The sequence below is a fragment of the Oryza brachyantha genome, chromosome 11 (assembly GCF_000231095.2).
Source record: "Oryza brachyantha chromosome 11, ObraRS2, whole genome shotgun sequence".
Classification (NCBI taxonomy): Eukaryota; Viridiplantae; Streptophyta; class Magnoliopsida; order Poales; family Poaceae; genus Oryza; species Oryza brachyantha.
The window spans coordinates 13,245,266-13,260,846 of record NC_023173.2 but is presented as its reverse complement, the minus strand read 5'-3'; the positions used below and the strand labels follow the sequence as shown (position 1 = coordinate 13,260,846).

The window sequence follows — 15,581 nt, the reverse complement described above, 5'->3', positions numbered from 1 at the left end:
ATGGCAACTAATTAATCGATGACCACAACCAACATATTATCACTAGCCACACATTTACTAAACCCATTCTTGGACGTACAGGGACACGTGGAAAGAAAAAAAAAAAGAAACCTGCTTGGTTTGGACGCAACAGTTAGTCGTAATTTCTGCACCACCACCCGATTAATTACTCCGATCGAGTTAAGCTGCAGGCAGGCAGGCAGGCAGGCCCTAATTAACAACTAATTAGATAATTAACGCACACCAGCGGCTGGATTAATTAGTGCTCCGTGTCAACTAATCTCGTCGTGTTCTTGAGCTAGCTAGCTGGTACGGTTGGCATAAGCTCCAAAAAAACTAAAAGCTATATAGCTAGCGTGCGTCGTGGGTTGATTGATTGCTAGTTATATATATATATATATCGATCAAACCAATATATATATATATATAGCTGGCCGCCCCCTTTACGTACTCACGCTAACCAAAACCATCTAGCCAATTAATTATCTAGCTATAGATAAGTACGTCAGGTTAATTAGATTGCATTATTAGATTGGAGTAGATTCATTAGATCAGATTAGATTTAGGTTAGGTTAGGTTAATGAAAGTGATTAAGAAAAATAAAATAAAAAACAGGTATTAGCTAGGGTTGAGGCAAAACCTGGGTGCATCTTTCGTGGCCTCTTCCTCGGTGGTTTGACTGGTCTTCTTGGGACTGGTCTTCTTGGGTGGATGGACCGACCGTCCGGACCGTGATCAAGAAACAAATGTCACATTTATATGTCATTGGTTATAAAGACCAAAGTTTAAATAAACGAAAAAATTCTAAAATTAAATAAGCTTTGATAAAAAAAAACTTTAAAATTAACTTAAAATTTAAAAATAAATATTTAAATTTAATTTATAAATATAAACAGAAATAAAAAGATAAAGCCGCATATTGGTAGATCCACACGTATGGATCCGCGCTTTTTTTAACATGTGCATTATTTTGTATATCGTGACTGCCAGTCAGACCGCCCCGTGCCTTTCTATAGTTTCAAGCCATAGCTTTCATCTCCTCTTATTATAAAAAAATGGGACGGATTAAATTAATTACATAAACAGTTCTCCCTCACATGTCGTCACATTGTTATCTACTCCAGCTTAATTTGATTAATTTCCGATTCTATCAGCACGAATTTAATATTCCCTGCTCCATCGTGCAGCAGCTTGTGTGTGTGCAGACCGAAGCTGGATCGACCTGACACACACACACACACATATATATATATATATATATATATATATAATATTCTGCTCTGACTTGATGACCGGATCAAATGGGCGGATTAATTAAATCACTAATACTACTAGTCGTAGATTAATTAGTGCTGATCCATGCATGCACGCATGCACAGATGCAAGCACACTACGAATGTGTGGGGCCCACCTAGAACTTTTCCGGATTTGCTTGTCGCGACCGTTGGGACAGGGGGTGGTGTGGGGTGCGGCCATTATTGGGGGGTTAATTAGTTAATTACATAATTAATTACGGGCCAGGCCATTGATTACGGTGATTAGCCTCTAATTAATCCCCCCCGCGCATGCATGCACGCATGCACAAGCCGGGTCGTCGTGTGACCGCTCCTTTTGTTGTCTTCCTCCGCGCGTCGTCCGCGTCGCGTTGCTTCCCACCTCCTCCCTCCGATGCTCTCCAGCCTCTCCTCTCCCACCCATTTATATACTACTTGGCCTTCTCGAGTCTCAGCGCCATTCTCATCTTGCCTCCTCCTACTGCTGCTACCTGAGGTTGCCTTCTTGGACTACCTGGTGAGATCGAAGAGCTGGTTGGATCTTTTCTTCCATGGCCGTGCAGGCGCGGTACGGTGGCGGCATGGTTGGGGTGGGGGCGGTGGATGGCGGCGGTGAGGTTGTTGGAGTGGCGCAGGAGTATGGCGCGTTGTTGGCCAAGGTGGCGATGGCGAAGAATGGGTATGGCTGCGCTGCGGTGGTCAGCGGCGCGCAGAGCGGGCTGACGTGCAACAACGGCGGTGGTGGTGGGGTGGTGGTGTCGAGGAAGAGGGGGAGGGAGGTGGTGGAGCAGTACGTGCCGTCGTCGGCGGCGTTGCTGCCGATCCCGGGGATGGTGAAGGGGGTTCCTGTGACGTCGCCGGCTGTGGTGGTCGACACGGCGAGCCGGTTGGTGGAGTCCACCATGGCGTGCACCAGCGGGCGCCCTGCGGTGGCGGCTCCGGCGCTGGCTCCGTTCGGCGACGCGCTCGCGTCGGAGCTGTTCGTCCAGAGCGGCGAGATCGACGCGCTGGTGCGGGCGGAGTGCGAGAGGCTGCGCGCCGGGCTGGAGCAGGCGCGGAAGCGGCAGTGCCAGGCGGTGGCGCGCGCGGCGGCGGCGGTGGCGTCGCGCCGGCTGCAGGAGAAGGAGGCCGAGCTCGGCGCCGCCCGCCGCCGCGCGGCCGAGCTGGAGGAGCGGCTCCGGCAGGCGGCCGTCGAGAGCCAGGCGTGGTGCGGCCTCGCCCGCAGCAACGAGGCCGTCGCCGCCGGCCTGCGCGCCACGCTCGACCACCTCCTCCAGCGCGCCGCGGCGCCTGCCCCCGTCGAGGGCTCCGGCGAGTCCGACGACCCTGCGGCCGGCGCCGACGACAACGACGCGCAGTCCTGCTGCTTCGAGACGAACACGGCCGCCGCCCCGTCGGCACGTGGCGGCGCCGGCGCCGGCAGGTGGGCGTGCAAGGCGTGCGGCGAGCGGGAGGCGTCGGTGCTGCTACTGCCATGCCGGCACCTGTGCCTGTGCCGGCCGTGCGAGCCGAGGGCGGAGGCGTGCCCGGTCTGCCTCGCCGTCAAGAAGGTCTCCGTCGTGGCCCGTTCGCCGACGGAAATGTAATAGCCTCTCAGTATTCTCATTTTTTTACTGACGGATGGGCTAGCTGTGTTTGTCTTTTTGGAAGGTGTTCATGCTAAATGTCAAAAATTTAGAAATAATTTCTCCATTTCTGTGCTCTCTTTTGGAAAGATTAATCTCCTCCTGCCCCCTTCTCGATCACTCTCGCTTTCTCTCTTGGCTGCTTGTCCAGTTCTGTAAAATTAGAGTATAGTTCTGAATAAATAGATTTAGTGTGCAGACCAAATTGCTTTATGTATTACTTTGTGTTTTGTTAATTGTAATTTTGATTGATAGGGATAGGGAATTTTTTGGTTCTACTAATTAAATGCTACAAAAATTGAAATTTTTGATGCTCACATTTACAAAGTTAAGCTACTTAGGGTTTGCAATATTCTTTCGGCCATATATTTTCTTCCAACATTTATCTGTTAATAAATGGATGAAAACTCCAAGACCATCCAAACATGGTGAGAATTATCCATTGTCTCTCTACCATTCTTCTACATGAAGCGAGGTTTCTATCTTACTCGACTACCATTTCCATTTTCTACATCCTCAACCACATATAAGATGTCTTAGTAGAATTCAAAGCATTATTTTTCATATATTTTAAACCTAAAAAACCAAAATTAATTTGAAAATTCATTTCCACCGACTGTATTCTAAGAGAGCCACACGTCAAAATATATTTTTTTTCATAACGAACGGTTGTGAGAGACATGTATAAAAAATTATCGATTTCTACATGCCTTGAGCCCATGAAAATTGATTTTTACTAACGGTTGTGGAAGACGGGTGTACAAAATCGTCTTAATGGTCCAACGCTAGAGGTTAAAAATTGTAATAGTACTCGATCAAAAATAAAAGTTCACTTTCATAAACGAATATTGACATGCATATATATAGTGTAATTTGAGAAATTCGTCAATAAAAACTGAGAGATAATGAAACTGTGTGACGGTGAAGAAAAATTCAACATGGCATTATTAGCCAGAACTCAAAACAGTTGTAGCAAGAGAGTAAATGAGTATTAACGTGGGCAGCACATACAAGAATAGCCCATCTATTTTCAGTACACAAATTAACCTACAGAGTAAATTGGCCCATCTATTCTCAGTATACAAATGTAGCCCATAAAAGAATTAGACCCACTTATTTTTAGTACACAAATTCAGCCCACACAGGGGATTGGCCCACCTATTTTTCGTACACAAATTAGGCCCAGCTATTTTAAGTGCACAAATTCAACCCACACGAGAAATTGGCCCACTTATTTTCAACGCACAAATTTAGCCCATACAAGAATTAGGCCCACCTCTTTTAGGTACACAAATTCAGCCCACACGAGAAATTGGCCATACAAGAATTAGGCCCACCTATTTCGTATAAACGAATTCAGTCTGTAGAAGAAATTGGCCCAGTAAACGAATTGAGATTTCCTATAAAAATTTCAGCCCATACAAGAATTAGGCCTAACTATTTTAAGCGCAGAAATTCAGCCCACACGAGAAATTGGCCATACAAGAATTAGACCCACCTATTTCGTATAAACGAATTCAGTCTGTAGAAGAAATTGGCCCAGTTAACGAATTGAGATTTCCTATACAAATTCAGCCCATACAAGAATTAGGCCCAACTATTTTAAGCGCAGAAATTCAGCCCACAGGAGAATTTGGCCTAGTTATTTTCAGCAGACAAATTCAGCCCACACGAGAAATTGGCTCACTTATTTTTTAGACACAAATTCAGCACATACAAGAATTAGGCCCACCTATTTCGTATAAACGAATTCAGTCTGTAGAAGAAATTGGCCCAGTTAACGAATTGAGATTTCCTATACAAATTCAGCCCATACAAGAATTAGGCCTAACTATTTTAAGCGCAGAAATTCAGCCCACACGAGAATTGGCCTAGTTATTTTCATCAGACAAATTCAGCCCACACGAGAAATTGGCTCACTTATTTTTTAGACACAAATTGAGCACATACAAGAATTAGGCCCACCTATTTCATATAAACGAATTCAGTGTGTAGAAGAAATTGGCCCTGTTAACGAATTGAGATTTTCTATGCAAATTTAGCCCGTACAAGAATTAGGCCTAGCTGTTTTGAGTTGACAAATTCAGCCCACACGAGAATTTAGCCCACTTATTTTCAGCAGACAAATTCAGCCTATAGAAGAATTAGGCCCACCTATTTTCAATACACAATAATACACAAATCCAGCATGGACAAAAGTACGGCCCACATAAAAAATTTAGCCCATACCAGAAATTGGCCCACTTACTTTCAGTAGAAAAATTTAGCCCATATAAGAAATATGGCAACATATTTTTGCACAGGAAAAAGTCTACCAGATATCACTAAACTTAAAAGCGAGTTTGTTTTTTCGTCCCTTAGCCGTAATACCAAAAATGTTTACCTCTAAACTTATAGAATCCATTCACAAAAGGTCCTTCGACAGTGTTATTCTATTTTTTAATCGGTTTTACTGGCGTCTGGGTCTCACCTGTCATGTTTTTTTTAATTTTTTACTCAACCCTCTCCCTTCCTCTCCCCCCTCTCTCTCTCTCTCTTCCCTGTTTCTCTAGAGCGCTGCCGGCGGGGGTGGGGGCGAGCGACAGCAGGCGCGGGCGAGCGCGTGCAGCAGTGGCGCGAGCGAGCGGCGGCCGGCGCAGGCGAGCGCGGGCGGCGGTCGCGAGCGGCAGCAGGCGCTGTGCATATTAGTTTAACTATGCTAGCTGTGGTCATCCATGCATGCAGACCCGGATGCGGAGGTGATCGCGCTGTCGCCGAAGACGCTGCTGGCGACGAACCGGTTCGTGGGCAAGGTGTGCAACAAGGGTTTCCAGCTGGAGCAGAATCTGCAGCTGCACCGGCGCGGGCACAACCTGCCGTGGAAGCTGAAGCAGAAGAACCCGGCGCAGGCGCAGCGCCGCCACGTGTACATGTGCCCGGAGCCGACGTGCGTCCACCATGACCCCTCCCGCGCCCTCGGCGACCTCAACGGCATCAAGAAGCACTTCTGCCGCAAGCACGGTGAGAAGAAGTGGAAGTGCGACAAGTGCTCCAAGCGCTACGCTGCCGCAAACACGGTGAGAAGAAGTGGAAGTGCGACTCGATCGATCTCTCTCTACCGACCTTGGCTAGCTAGCTACTCCATTCATGGTGTTTTCTTGCTTCTTCTTGATCACTAGCAAGCTAATTGCTAATAGCTAGCAAAAAATGTTTAGTAGTGCGCACTAATGGCAGCTAGCTACCATACATGATACATGCACGTTCGGGGTTAGGGTTTTGTCTGGGTTAGCTTGCTGGTGGTGGCATTACTTTAATTGATCTTAGTTTTTTTGACGAGGGCTAATGGCCACTGGGAGGGAGAATTGTCGACATCGATCGTACGACCGTGTGGTCGTTAGAACCAGCTCAGGAAGACAAGAACGAAACTCTCTTTCTCACACACAAGAACGGCTAGAGGTTGAAGATGAACAGTGGAGTTGCAACGACGAACGCCGTGGAGCCGATTGCTCCTGTATCTTGGCTTTATTACTCACTAAAGATTAACTCGGCACTTAATACACAAGGTTTACATGGCCATTTATAGCCCAGCAACGTCCCAGCGTCCACACGGTCCACTACGGCGAGCTTGGCGCGCACGCACGCACCACCCCTGCAGACCCAGCCTCTCTGCGTTGAGCCACGAACTCTCACATGAACCGGTCTTCACCTCCACTCGCACTTGCACGCATCGCCGTGATGCCTTCCGCTTTTGACGCCCGCAGCTCCCACGGCCACCCCTGCACTACCTAACACGATCAAACTAAACTAATGCGTGCATGCATGCAAGATGCAACCAGCAGCTAGCAGCGGCCATGCATGCAGCTAACAGGCAATCCATGCAACAAGTAGCCACGCACACAACACACTGACTCTACCACGCCGGGTACACACCTATATGACGTGTTTATTTCCAACGGTGGTTAATTAGGATGTGTATGGTATGGGCGTAGAGCAATTAGGGCTGGCCGGCCACTCGCGGACGTTACTGCTCGCACGCGATACTTTGCCATTGTCTTGACGATGCAAATGTTCCAAGCATTTTGTGCTGGCACATGCAGCGTCATGCGTCGTCAAGCCTGGCTGGAAAGGCCTCTGGACGCTGCCTGCTGCACGCGCTTGCCCGCGCCACCGCGCTCGCCTGAGCCGGCCGCCACTCGCTCGCGCCACCGCTGCACGCTGCACGCGCTCGCCACCGCCGCCCGTGCTCGCCCGCGCCGGCCACCGCTGCACGCGCTCGCCCGCTCCTGCTGCCGCTCGCCCCCACCCCCGTCGGCAGCGCTATGGAGAAACAGATAAGAGAGGAAGAAGAGAGAGAGGGGAGAGGAAGAGAGAGGAGAGAGTAAAAAATTAAAAAAACATGATACGTAGACGTCACGTCAATACAATCGATCAAAAAATAGATTAATACTACCTAGTGACCTTTTGTGAATGGATTTTATAAGTTTAGGGGTACATATTTCTAAGATTACGGCTAAGAGACGAAAAACAAACCTCAAGTTTAAAGACCTCTAATAAACTTTTTCCTTTTGGCCCACCTTAAGGTCTAAATTCCTCTCTGTTTAATTTGACTGTTCCGATGTGTTCTTGGCTGGGGAAGGCCCTGAAGCATCTTGCCATGGGGTTTAGCCCAAAAGTTTGATAATTTGGCATTTCACTGTAACACCATACCATTTATGGCCTAACTTACGTATGGGGTTAATTAACTTCGACACGCGTACGGGCTGACTGATTCCTGGCCTTTTTCTTGGACGGAAGCACCGTACGTGAAAGAGCATCCTGGATGAGAATAAGTCGATCCACCCGTTGTGGTTCTAATTGAAGTAAATTAAAAAATAGTTTTTTATTTAATGTAGATCCAACTTTAAACTTTGTATGATTCTTTTAGTTTGATACCGTTGACTTTTTGATCTACCTTTGACCCTTCGTCTTATAAAAAAAAATTATATAATTATTAACTATTTTATTATGATTTAGTTTATTAGTAACGTAACTTTAAGTATAATTTATAATTTTGTATATTTGGACAAAATTTTTGAATAAAACGAATGGTCAAATATAAATGAAAAAGTCAACGGCATTAAAAAACAGAGGGAATATTACCTAAGGATCATCTTAAAACACCAGAAGTAGAAAGCACAGATAACTCTACAGGTTAAGCTTCTTGAGGTTTGCAATATTCTTTCGACCATATATTTTCTTCCAACATTTATCTGTTAATAAATGGATGACAACTCCAAGACCATCCAAACATGGTGAGAATTATCCATTGTCTCTCTACCATTCTTTTACATGAATCGGGGTTTCTATCTTACTAGACTACTATTTCCACAACCTCAAGCACTTCGATTATTTCTCTAGGATTTTGACCTCCCTTATCATGTGACTTGTAAATTGCGATGCGCAACCACACATATAAGATGTCTTAGTATAATTCAAAATTTTTTATCATATATTTTAAACCTAAAATAAAATCATTTCTACTGACTGTATTCTAAGAGTGACACCCGTCAAAATAGTTTTTTTTTATGAACGGTTGTGAAAGACATGTATAAGAAAATATCGATTTCTACATACCTTGAGCCCATGAAAATTGCTTTTTACTAACGGTTGTGGAAGACGTGTACAAAATCGTCAATTTCTACATGACCTAAATGAGTTATCTACTATAATGCCTTTGTTTTTCTACCAATGTTGGCCGTGGCACTACAGTGATGACCATCATCATCCTGCAGTTTAGTAATTGGCGAAGATTTAAGCTTAGGCTTGCACTAAAGTATTTTTATATAAGGTAAAGACATCTAACAGAAGAAAGGAAAATAATATGAAGCTTTTACCTATACTCTTAATGGTCCAACGCTAGAGGTTAAAAATTGTAAATTGTACTCTCTCGATCCAAAAGAAAAGGTTCACTTTCATAAATGAATATTGACATGCATATATATATATAGTGTCCTTTGAGAAGTTCGTCAATAAAAATATAGGTTTTATGTCAGGGAGAGATAATGAAACTGTGTGACGGTGAAGAAAAATTCAACATGGGATTATAAGCCAGAAGTCAAAACAGTTGTAGCAAGAGAGTAAATGAGTATTAACGTGGGCAGCACGTACAAGAACTAGCCCACCTATTTTCACCTATTTTCAGTACATAAATTAGCCTACAGAGAAAATTGGCCCATCTAATGTCAGTATACAAATTCAGCCCATACAAGAATTAGACCCACTTAATTTCAGTACATAAATTCAGCACACACAGGGAATTGACCCACTTATTTTTCGTATACAAATTTAGCACATACACGAATTAGGTCCACCTATCTTAAGTATGCAGTTCAGCCCACGCAAGAATTTGGCCCACCGTACGTCAATTCAGCCAATACAAGATTTAGGCCCAACTACTTTCAGTACACAAATTCAACCCATACACGAAATTGGCTCGGCTATTTTCAATACACAAATTCAGCACATACAAGAATTAGGCCCACCCATTTCATATAAATTAAACGAATTCAGTCTGTAGAAGAAATTGGCCCAGTTAACGAATTGAGATTTCCGATACACAAATTCAGCCCGTACGGTACAAAAATTAGGCCTAGCTATTTTAAGTGCACAAATTCAGCCCACACGAGAAATTGGCTCACTTATTTTCAACACACAAATTTAGCCCATACAATAATTAGGCCCACCTCTTTTCGGTACACAAATTCAGCCCACACGAGAAATTAGCCACACTTACTTTTATAACACAATTCAGGCATACAAGAATTAGGCCCACCTATTTCATATAAATGAAATCAATCTGTAGAAGAAATTGGCCCAGTTAACGAATTGAGATTTTCTATACACAAATTCAGCCCGTACGGTACAAGAATTAGGCCTAGCTATTTTAAGTTCACAAATTCAGCCCACACGAGAAATTGGCCCACTTATTTTCAGCAGACAAATTCAGCCCACAGAAGAATTAGGCCCACCTACTTTCAGTACACAAAAATTCACAAATCCAGCATGTACAAAAATACGGCCCACATAAGAAATTGACCACCTATTATGAGTACACAAATTCAGCCCATACCAGAAATTGGCCCACTTATCTGTAGAAAAATTCAGCCCATATAAAAATTATGCCAACCTATTTTCGCCCATCTTATTAATGACTGTTCCGATGTGTTCTCGGATGGGCTAGCTGTGTCTTTTTGCAAGGTGTGTGCTAAATGTCAAAAATTTAGAAACAATTTTCTCCATTTCTGTGCTCTCTTCTGGGAAGATTAATCTCCTCCTGCCCCCTTCTCGATCGCCCTCGCTTTCTCTCTTGGCTGCTTGTCCAGTTCTGTAAAATTAGAGTATAGTTCTGAATAAATAGATATAGCGTGCAGACCAAATTGCTTTATTTATTACTGTGTGTTTAGTCAACTGTAATTTTGATTGATAGGGATTTTTTGGTGCTACTAATTAAATGCTGCAAAAATTGAAAATTTTGACGCTCACATTTACAATGCTAGGCTTCTTAAGGTTTGCAATATTCTTTCGACCATAGATTTTCTTCCAACATTTATCTGTGAATAAATGAATGAAAACTCCAAAACCATCCAAATATGGTGAGAATTATCCATTGTCTCTACCATCGTTTTACTTTAAGCGAGGTTGCTATCTGGCTCGACTACTATTTTCACAACCTCAAGCACTTCGATTATTGCTCTAGTACTTTGGCCTCCAGCGGCGTTCCGTGAAAATATGAGGCCCAGTATAGAGCGAGATTTAATATCGAGTACCAAAACAAAAAACTAATGACGCTTATTGGGAAAACACTGATATCGCTTCAAGAAATTTAGAATTTAGACATGACCTTTATTTTCTTGTGGAATAAAATCTTAAAAGAACTAAACTTTTATATATACTTATTATATAAGACACTTAGACTGATTTCTAATTAAAAAAACTAAAACTATTACATATACTTAGTACACCTTGTAAATCTAAGGGCCCATAATTTTTGGGGCCCTGTGCGGTCGCCCACCTATAAGATTACCTTAGATGTCTCGGTAGAATTTAAAATATTCTTTTTCATATATTTGAAACCTAAAAAACCAAAATTAATTTGTAGATTCATTTCTGCCGACTGTATTTTAAGAGAGCCACCCGTCAAAATAGTTTTTTTTTTACGAACCGATGTGAAAGACATGGAAAAAATATCGATTTCTACATACGATGAGCCCATGAAAATTGATTTACTAACGGTTTGTGGAAGGCGTGTGTACAAAATCGTCGATTTCTACATGCCCTGAGCCTGTGTAAATGAGTCATCTACTATAATACCTTTGTTTTTCTACTAATGTTGGCCGTGGCAACACAGTGATGACCATCATCATCCAGCAGTTTAGTAATTGGCGAAGATTTAAGCTTAGGCTTGCACTAAAGTATTTTTATATAAGGTAAAGACACCTAACAGAAGAAAGGAAAATAATATGAAGCTTTCACCTATACTCTTAATGGTCCAACGCTAGAGGTTAAAAATTGTAAATAGTACTCCCTCGATCAAAAAGAAAAAGTTCACTTTCATAAATGAATATTGACATGCATATATATAGAGTCATTTGAGAAATTCGTCAATAAAAATAAAGTTTTTAGTCAGGGAGTGACAATGAAACCGTGTGACGGTGAAGAAAATTTCAAAATGGGATTATAAGCCACAACTCAAAATAGTTTTAGCAAGAGAGTAAATGAGTACTACCTCCGTCCCATAATAATCTTATTTTTCGTTTTTCTGTGTCCAACGTTTGACCATTCGTCTTATTTGAAAATTTTGTATAAAAACTTAAAAAAATTATTCACGTATAAAGTACTATTCATATTTTATCATCTAGTAACAATAAAAATATTAATCGTAAAAAAATTTCAAATAAGACGAATGGTAAAACGTTAAACACGAAAAAACGAAAAATAAGATTATCATGGAACGGAGGTAGTATTAACGTGCCAGCACATACCAGAACTAACCCACCTATTTTCAGTACATAAATTAAGACTACCGAGAAAATTGGCCCAACTATTCTTAGTATACAAATTCAGCCCATAGAACAATTAGACCCACCTATTTTTAGTACACAAATTCAGTCCACGCAGGGAATTGACCCACCTATTTTTAGTACACAAATTTAGCCCATATACGAATTAGGTCCACGTTTTTTGAGTACGCAAATTCAACACATAGAAGAATTAGGCCCACATATTTTAAGTACACAAATTCAGCCCACACAAAAAGTTGGCCCAACGGATGCAAATTTAGCCCATAGAAGAATTATGCCCAAATATTTTCAGTGCACAGATTCAGCCCATATACGAAATGAGCCCAACTATTTTCAGTACACAAATTCAACCCATACACAAAATGAGCATAACTATTTTCAGTACACAAATTCAGCCCATAGAAAAATTAGGCCCAGCTATTTCTTGTAAACGAATTCAGTTTGTACAAGAAATTGACCCACATAACGAATTGAGATTTCCTATAGGAATAAGTTCGCTTTGGGTCCCTCAAGTTGTCATGAAGTATCAAAATCGTCTCAGGACCACAATACCAGAAATATTGACCCTCGAAGTTATGAAAACCGTTCAAATTAAGTCCCTTGTTAGTATTGGATGGTGGTTTTGCTGACGTGGCATCTCACTTAGCAAAAAAAAAGCCTTACAAAGTTTGTAGGACCTGGTCAATGAAACATGATTATAAAAATGAAAAAATAACTCTCCATCTCTCTCTTCTCTTCCCTTTCCAGCTGCAGGAGGAGCTCGGCTGGCTCGGTGACTGCCGGTCGCCCCCCCCCCCCCCCCCCCCCCCCCCCCCCAAACACGCGCGCCATCGTTCGCAATCCGCCCGTCCCTAGCCCGCTGGCCGCCGCTGGCCACGCCGCCCACCCCCTGCCCGCGTCGTCGCCCGCGCCGCCTACCCCCTGCCCACGCTGCCGCACGCCATCTGCGTCCACGCCACCGCCGTGCGCGTCCTAGCTCGACGACCGCCGCCGCTGGTCCCTAGCCCGTCAGTCTTCGTCGCCCGACCCCGCACGTGCCGCCGTTCGCCATCTGCGCGAAGATCGTCGGCCACCCCAGCTCACCATCCGCGGCGAGAGACGAGGGACCGTCGGTCGTCCCTAGCCCGTCGGTCGTCGCCGCCCGACCCCGCCCGTGCTGCCGTCCACCATCCGCGCGAAGATAGCCGGCCACCCCAACTCACCATCCTCCGACCATCTATATATAAACTCCACCGATTCATCGCCGCTGTCTCCACTCCTCCTCCTCGTTCGCCGCCGCCGCCGCCACCGTCTCAGCCGCCCGCCGCGCGCGCGGGGCTGTGCCTCTCTCTCTTCCTCCCCGGCAACGCCGGCCTGTACGTACAGGTATATACGCGATCCTCTCCCTCTTCCTCTTCCTCCTCCGCCGGTCACCACTGGAGGCAGGCGCGCGGCAACACCGACGATGCCGGATCCTCGTCGCGCGGGGTCGATCCACGTACGGGCCCCTCCCCGGCCGGCGATGGCGCCCAGCCTCCCGTCGGCGCGCGCGCGTGGCCGTGTGGTTGCTGTGCGTACGTCGTCTCATCTAGCTTATCTAGCTAAGCTAGCTGCCACGCGCCCGTACGTGTCGTTCCCGCCGCCGTCCATCATCTGTCTCCGGCCGTCCACGACGGATCTCACTCCACTCTACTCCACGAACCCCTAGCACTAACTTCACCGGAGCTACGTACGATTGGCTGGACGAGTTGAGGTTTTCGATGGAACAGATGGAGGGACCTTTTCCTCTTGCATGGTTTCTAGCTTAGAATCTTCGAGCATATCGGTGTAAGATCGTATGTGTTTGATTTAAGGCTTGCAGCTGACATATGGGCCCTACTTTGTTTTTTAATTTTCTCCCTGCTGACTAGGATTCTACGTCAGCGAAACCATCCATGCATACTGCCATAGGACCTAATTTGAACGGTTTTGTATAGTTTAGGGTTAAAGATTTCTGGTATTAAGGCTCAGAGACGTTTCGGAGACTCGATGTAATGTTGAGGCACGTCAGGTAAACTTATTCCTTTCCTTCACACAAATTCCGCCCGTACAAGAATCGAGCCCACCTATTTTAAGTAGACAAATTCAGTCCACACGAGAAATTGGCCCACTTATTTTCAGCACACAAATTCAGCCCATACAAGAATTAGGCCCACATATTTTCAGTACGCAAATTCAACATGTACACAAATATGACCCATATAAGAAATTAGTCCACCTATTTTCAGTAAAAAATTCAACACATATAAGAATTAAGCCCACCTATTTTTGTCCATCTTATCGAGCTCTAAATTTGTCTCTGTTTAATTTGACTGTTCTGATGTGTTCTCGGCTGGGCAAGGCCCAGAAGCATCTTGTCATGGGCTGACTGGGTTTAGTCCAAAGTTTGATAATTCGGCATTTCACTGTATATGGCCTAACTCTGGTATGGGGTAATTAACTTTGACACGCGTACGGGGTGACTGGTTCCTGGCCTTTTTCCTGAATGGAAGCATCATACGTGAAGGAGCATCCAGGATGGACATGAACATGAGCCGCTCCACTTGTAACCTGTTGTAAATAATATATGGGCTAAGGCCCGTATGAAAATTAAATCATTGACAAATCACGAAAGCCCATCTTATAAGATGACATGCAAAAAGATTAATATCACATTATCTATTCTAGGAGTGGGCGACCTTCTTATAAGGGAGGATGCTCTCCTAGCCACTTAAGAAATATGTGGTGAAGAAAACAAAAGGAACGTGCTCACTCACTTGGTCAGACGTGTGTACATTCCTAGCCACTTATTGGAGCGGCGCGACGCGTAACTTATCTGGCTCGGTTACATAAAGTGGATGCAATTTTGTTTTATCCATGGAGTACATTTATATTACGTGCGACTCATCTAGTGCATGGCACAGCGCGTAACATGTCCGTTTCGGATAAGTAAAGTCGATGTAATTTTGTTTTATCCGAATAATCTGATGCATGGAACGACGCAATGTGGAATCAGATAATTTACTCGCGATGCACGACTTATCCGGTATGGATACGAGAAGTGGATGCAATTTTGTTTTATATGAATAATCTGGTGCATGCAATGGCATAGTGTGATGTACAAATAAGTTACGCGTGATGCATGATTTATCCGGTTCAGGTTACGTGAAGGGGAGATCGTGCAGGTGCCTTTGATCACGCATCATGTTATCTCTATATAAATCGAGCCGCCGCCTTATTGCTACTGGCCGATCTAGGATCTTAAGGCTAGGGGGTTGGTTGTCTTCTTATTTCTCCAGCTCCTCTCTTCTTCTTTCTCCCCCTCCTCTTCCCCCTCCCATCTCTCCTATTTTTCATGGGGATCCAACGTGTAGGGGGCTGTAGCCCCCACAACCCCAATGTTGTATTTGCCCCAACTCATCGCAGAAACCGGATACGAACAATCTAGGGTTTTGCCTCCTCCTCTGTACTGCGCGCCATAGCTTGTAAGCTACTCCATCTCGCTCGCCATTGTGCACCCGCGATTGGGAGAGCACGTCTCCAGAACTTTCGCCTTCGACATCTTGCATTGGGAGAAGGTGGTAATAAGGTTTCTGGGTGGCGCGTTGCGTGACTGCTTGCTCATCTTCCATGATCACTTGTCTTCC

General features: G+C 44.5%; 1 protein-coding gene across 1 annotated transcript; it reads left to right on the top strand.

Annotated features, from left to right (window-relative positions):
• The first annotated feature begins 1,741 nt into the window (after nt 1-1,741).
• Nucleotides 1,742-3,181, top strand: LOC121055771 (E3 ubiquitin-protein ligase BOI-like). Its single transcript, XM_040528958.1, has one exon. The coding sequence runs from the start codon at nt 1,826-1,828 to the stop codon at nt 2,858-2,860; it is 1,035 nt and encodes a 344-aa protein (XP_040384892.1). The 5' UTR covers nt 1,742-1,825; the 3' UTR covers nt 2,861-3,181.
• Nucleotides 3,182-15,581: the final 12,400 nt, after the last annotated feature.

What these genes read in the sequence shown, in the direction of transcription:
- LOC121055771 (XM_040528958.1), top strand. Translation starts at nt 1,826, where the DNA reads ATGGCCGTGCAGGCGCGGTACGGTGGCGGCATGGTTGGGGTGGGGGCG.